The 6237-nt window shown below is 45.9% G+C and overlaps 1 protein-coding gene across 7 annotated transcripts in view; it reads right to left on the bottom strand.

Moving 5' to 3' along the window:
• BICC1 (BicC family RNA binding protein 1) overlaps positions 1 to 6237 on the bottom strand; it is a 397066-nt gene that overhangs the window by 346110 nt on the left and 44719 nt on the right. For 4 of the 7 annotated variants that reach the window (XM_004021382.5, XM_012105077.4, XM_012105078.5 and 1 more), the window contains exon 1: positions 3820 to 4293. The exons of the other annotated variants lie outside the window; for them this stretch is intronic. In XM_004021382.5, the coding sequence (XP_004021431.2) occupies positions 3820 to 4009 (190 nt within the window). In that variant the 5' untranslated portion in view covers positions 4010 to 4293. Of the gene's footprint in view, positions 1 to 3819; positions 4294 to 6237 lie in introns of those variants that run through there. 7 annotated transcript variants of the gene reach the window in all.

The following is a 6237-nucleotide window of genomic DNA, read 5'->3' as shown; positions in this document are numbered from 1 at the left end:
GTTCCAAAGTAATTATCAGCCAAAAAACAAAAGCAAAAACTTAAAAACTAGTGATTTTTTTCCTACGTTTTTTTTAGTCCTAGTGGATTTTATGTGTTATCAATTCTTTGAGGAGTCAATGATCATCCAAGAATGGCATTCATTTCTTTAACCACTACCCTATTGCCCATATTTTAAGCTCACTGAATTTTTGGTCCATTGCGTAGAAGAATTTCTCTACTAATAAAAATACAACCCATTAAACATTAACTTACCCCCAGGACAGTCTCTCTGGAAACAAATTCCAAGCATTATAATCACCAATTTGCACTATGTAGACTTAAAGGCAGAGAATCTTATTTATCCTGATTTAAACTAGGAACCTATACATATTTTAGGGCAACTATGTGAAGAAAAATGGCAAATCCAAATTCACAATAATCAGAAACCCAACCAGGAAAATAAAGACTTTTCTTAACTGGCACTTTTCAAACAAAAAGTTTCCCACCCCAGGACATCTAACAATATTAAAATATTTGTTGACTTCCCAAACTCCTACCTCTTCTTTATTTTACTTCAACAACTATAAAAATGCAAACTTTTTTCCCTAGATATTCAAATATAGACTGTCAGAAATTGTGCTAGGCATTAGAAACAGATTTAATTCATGCTATAGTATTTACTAATAATAATAATGAAATAATAAAAAACAACTGATATATATATATATATATATATATATATTAGGGCTTCCCTGGTAGCTCAGACAGTAAAGCGTCTGCCTGCAATGCAGGAGACCTGGGTTGGGAAGATCCCCTAGAGAAGGAAATGGCAACCAACTCCAGTACTCTTGCCTAGAAAATTCCATGGATGGAGGAGCCTGGTAGGCTACAGTCCATGGGATTGCAAAGAGTCAGACACAACTAAGCAACTTCACTGGCACTGATATATATTAAGCTGTTACCGTTTACAAAATGGTATGGCAAGTTTTTGTTCATTAGGCATTATCTCTTTTAATTCTCACAAAACTCTAAAAGAAAGGTATAATACTAGCATCAGTCCCATTTTACAGATGGGCAAACTGAGACAGAGAAGTGTCCACAAACTGTCCCAAGATTCAACAGGAATTTGAACCTAACTCTGAGTGATTCCAGTTGCCCACACTTGCTTTAACCACCTAGTATCAAGCAATGAGACACATGACTATGTTTGGTTCAGAAAACTAGTCTTACTCCTTATTCCACGGTGGCTCTCTAGAGCCTGTTATACAGGATGAAGTAAATCAGAAAGAGAAAAACAAACATCATATATTAATGCACGGAATCTAGAAAAATGGTACTGATGAGCCTATACGCAGGGCAGGAACAGAGATGCAGACAGTGACAACAGACGTGGACACAGTGGAGGAAGGAGCGGGCGAGACAAATACAGAGAGCAGCACTGAAACATATACCTTACCAGGGGGAAAGACAGGTAGCTAGGGGAAGTTGCTGTGTAACACAGGGAGCTCAGCCCGGTGCTCTGTGACAATCTACAGGGGTGGGATAGGGTGCAGGGTGGGAAGAAGGTTCAAACAGAGAGGGGACATATGTCTATTTATGGCTGAGTCACATTGCTGTGTGGCAGAAACCAACACAACATTGTAAAGCAATTATCCTCCAATTAAAAATTTTCAAAAAAAGAAAAAGATAAAGCCTCGTGGCTCTAACAAAATTTGACTCTGGAAAGCATGCACAACAAAAAGCCTTGGTACACAGTGCACCGAGTTCTATCGTCAAATGTGTTCAAATTTACTTTCCTAGAAGGTGGAATTCACTTACCAGTGACTGTGAAAAGTTAAAGCACTATGTTAAATTATTAAAGACTTCTTTGGAGTTGAAGTGTGAATATTTTATTAATGCGTAGGCTGCTGAAGAAATGCAAACTCTTAAGACGCTTAAGAAACTTTATCCCAACAAAGCAATTTTAAACTGTCTCCTGTCAGAATATCATATCTACAAAGGGAAGAGCCTTCAAATTTTTAAACATGCCTCACCCATATTTCATTTTATTCTAAATGGAAATTAATTCAAAAAAGAAATCCACTTCTAAAGCTCAGGTTATGCAAGAGAGCTTCCTAGATGCTTACATCACTTGCCTGTGTGTATGAGCACAGGCAAGGCAGGTAAAGAAAACATAGTATTATTACAAGAGCCATCTGTCTTCACAACCCTCCAGATGAACAAAACAAGAAACTTGCTGAAAGGAGAGGTATGTGTGTTAACAGTTCAACATAAACAATCTTACACCAATATTTTTTCTGAATAAATTTAATATTTTGTTTTAAAATAGGAACTAGGCAAAAAGAACCATGGAACAAATGAAATAACTACAACAAGTTACTGAAATGCAACTGGGGTTTTAATTTCCAAATCTACTTTGCAATATTCCTTTATGAAGAGTTTATCTCAGAAGTAACTCTCTTAGGATGTTACATAATTTAAAAGAGGGAAAAAAAAGAGGGGGAAAGACAGAGACAGGACAAACACAGGAGATGTTTATCAATAAAAATAAGCAACAAGAGAGACAAGTTCGCAGCTCATCCAAAAAACGCCTGCCAAATACTCCTGCTATTTGTTTCCACCAAGTTATTGTTTTGGAAAACATCTTGTTCTGTCTTAAAATAACCTGCTTAACTGTTCTAAAAAACCACTGCATTTCCATAGAGGGCTAAAGAGCTCCCACGTTTCGATGCACTAACTGATAAAGTCGAAATAAGTTATGCACCAAGCCAAAAGCGAGCTAGAAAGCTCCTACCCTCCCTGACGTAAGGACACCAGCTACTGAATGAATCCACCACTGCACCCTCAGTGAAAGTAACGCCTGGTCCCTCTATGGTATTTGAAGAACAATCATTCAAACTACCTTATTTCTCTAGATGATGGAAATGAGCCACACTGGCGGTACAAGTACGCTAGTAATTAACATTTTTAGAGAAGATCAAAATGACCTTGGACATTTTAGTATTCACTCTAAGAATCCCAATCCTCCCATTAAGAATCAGAATTTGATCCCCGTCCTACATGGTTAAAGCTGTTACGACTGGGAAAGTCCCAGAGAAACGAGAGAGTTTAAAAAAAAAAAAATCCCAGACTGTGAAAGGCAAAGTCTGACATCCATAATACGGAAAGATTTTTATGAACCAAGTGTAACTCAAGATGTGTTTTATAAGCGTGTCAGGCGATGAACACACACTGTCCTCCAACCCAGCAGACTCCCTGACACCATCCCCACGCTTTGGCCGCTCACCCCCATCCTGGCCCCTCTCACTCCCGGGTGGAGGGTGGGGGGCGGGAACTCCTGTCTTAAGCCTTGACATCTGCGGAGCGTTTCCCAATAGCGAGACAAGGCCCCTCAGCTGGAGGAAGTGGATACTGACAAGAGAAGGGAGAGAAACAAGAGACAGAGCTAGAATTCAAGAGTGCCAACGAATAAGGAGAGAGTCACGCATACTCTGTGCCGTCCGACTGGGTCCGGATGGCACAGCCCAGGTGTCCAGACTAAAGTTGGCATCTCCAAAGTCCAAGAATGCAACTTGGGCGCGCGGGTACAAACACGGCCTTCGGCTTCTCTGAAGCCGGTTAAGTTAGCACAGGGTTCCCGGTGCCTGGAGACCTGGGAGGCGTGGAAGGGTGGGGACTCCCGCGAGGTCTCCTCTCCCTGGGTGTCCTTTGGCTCCGCGAGGGAAGGGACGAGGAACTAAGTCGACTTTGGCCCGGGCGCTAGGACGCGGGACGAGGATGTTCGGGAAGCTGTCGGGGGCTCGGCCGGGGAGTCCGAGAACGCAGGGGGGATGCCTACCTTGTAACATGGCCTCAAGTTTCTTCCTGTCCACGCGGAAGCGCTCCTCGCTCCACTCGGGGCTGTGCAGGGGCGCCCCGGCGACCAGGTCGTCCTCCGAGCCGGGCATGGGAGAGTCCGTGCTGCGCTCGCTGTTGGAGCCCGGGTCCGACTGCGCCGCCAGGTAGCCGGGCTCGCCCTGGGCGGCCATGGTGGGCGCGCGGCGCTCGGGCTCCGGCTGCCGCCGCTGTTCTGCCTGAGCCGCCGCCGCCGCCGCCGCCGCCTCCGCTCGCCCGCCGGGCTCCGCTGGCTCCCCGCGCCGCGGCGCTAGCTCGTGCCCCCGCGGCCGCCGACGCCGCCGCCAACGCCGCCGCCACGGAACCCCGTGCGCATCCCAGCCCCCGGCGCCGCCTACGCCGCCCGCCGCCCCGGGTCCGGGCCCCGGTCCCCGGCTAGTGGCTGCACCGCCCCCTGCCAGCAACGCCCGCGCGGAATGAGCGCGCCGCGCCGCCCGCGCCTCCATCCGCAGGGCCCCGGCGCCCCCTCCCCGCTCGCCGCCCCTGCAGCCGCGCGCTCATTGGCCGGGCCGGCCCACGGGGAGCCGCGGCGGGCGGGCGGGCAGCCCCTGGCTCGCGCACACACTCGCGCGCACACACTCACCACGTACGCACTACCACTTTCCTGCGGTTACACGTCTGAATTTTGTCCCACACACATACTTTCACAGTTCTTCCATCACGGACACTCGCCGAGTTCAAGCACAGCACCCTCCTGAACTCACTCGAAGTACAGACACAGTTACCCGTCTCTTGACCTACAAACACTACTCTCTAAAAGTCACAGCCCCAGTCGGTCCCACAAGTTTGCAACAGGAGGAAGGAGAAAAAGAGGAGGATTGCGGAAGAAACAACGTCCATCTATCGCAGACACCACCGTGGTCCTCGCTTCCAAGCAGCTCACTCCTCCATTCCGTGCTCAAAGCGGGTATCTCCTCTCATCGCAGCCAGTGGCCGGCTAGATGCACAGAAGTAGACAAGAGGCTTACTCTTTTTACTGTAAGGAGTGGGATTTTTTTTTTCCCCCTTGATTGAGGTGAGAGGGGGAATCATTTTCTGTGTGATGCTCAGGGAACAGATTCAACTGATTTAAAAAAAAAAAAAAGGTGGGGGGAGGGCTTTAGAGAAAAGAGCTCTGAGATTGCACAGGAGGTTAGCTGGATTCAGCTGGCATCTGAGCAGGGCTGTCTTGTCAGGGACTGAGGGCTCTACTCTGTTCCCAAGATCAGTCTCTCACAGGTAATGGGCAGCAACGAACCCCTGATCCTACCTGCCTAAGCCAGCTCACCCACTGCTACTCAAACTTGGACTTGAAGCACCAAGGAAAAAAGAAACTTGCTTGCACCAGGAAATCCCACTGGCTCATCCCATATCATTGGCATGAGCCTGTGGATGATCAGGCTCACGTTTAAGCCTGAGCTATGTTTAAACATCTACCATGTTTAAGATTTATCGAAATTCTTAGAGATTTGGTTGCCTAGTTAAGAGTTAGCTCTGTGCTGAGTAATATGTGATTTGACAAGATGAGGAAACTGGAATTTTAAGAAGTCACATGACATGATTAAGGTCACACAGCCCCAGATTATGGAGCTAAGAATTAAACCCAGGCCTGTGTATCTGGCACATAATCTCCACAAAAACCCTGCCTTGTTGAACAGAGAACCCTCCTGCTCAGAGTCATCTCCTAAAGAACCAAGGGCAGATCTATAGCTGAACTGTTTGATTCACCATCGTGTTTCCTTCTCAGAACTTACTAATTACTATACAAAGCACTAATTTAAGCAGCAAGAGAGTTTATCAAGGAGGCTTCCCTCAGGGATGTTTAATGTCTCTTTGTGTCAACAGAGATTTGGAGGAACTTCCCTGGTAGTCCAAAGCTGAGACTCCTCACTGCTAATGCAGTGCCCAGGTTCTATCCCTGGTCAAGGAACTAAATCCCACTAAGATGAGGTGCAGCCAAACATTTTGAGGGGGAACCTACTAAGTAATGGAAACTGTGTTAGGCACAAAGAATAGTGACCAAAAACAAAGAATATCCCTAGGCCCCTGGAGCTGACGTTCTAGTGAGAAAGATAGAAGGCTAACCAAAAGTAAATGTATAAATCACTCAGAAAAATAGAAAATCCCACCTATATTAAACATGACAAATAAGAGACTCAGCATAAGAGAAATGCTATAATGAGATAATTGGATTCAGTCAGAGAGGGCACTGGATGATTCTCTCAGAGAGTGACTCTGGAACTGAGAATAGAAGTTTGAGAAGAAATTAACTGAGCAAGAAAGAAGAGGAAAGAGCCTTCTCTGTAAACGATCATTTGGTCATAATAACACTATAATGATCAAGTATATCACAATTATCCTTTATTTTCCAGTTGAGGAAACT

This window comes from Ovis aries, chromosome 25 (genome assembly GCF_016772045.2).
Source record: "Ovis aries strain OAR_USU_Benz2616 breed Rambouillet chromosome 25, ARS-UI_Ramb_v3.0, whole genome shotgun sequence".
Classification (NCBI taxonomy): Eukaryota; Metazoa; Chordata; class Mammalia; order Artiodactyla; family Bovidae; genus Ovis; species Ovis aries.
The sequence above is the reverse complement of the archived record's forward strand: the minus strand, read 5'-3'. Positions and strand labels throughout refer to the sequence as shown.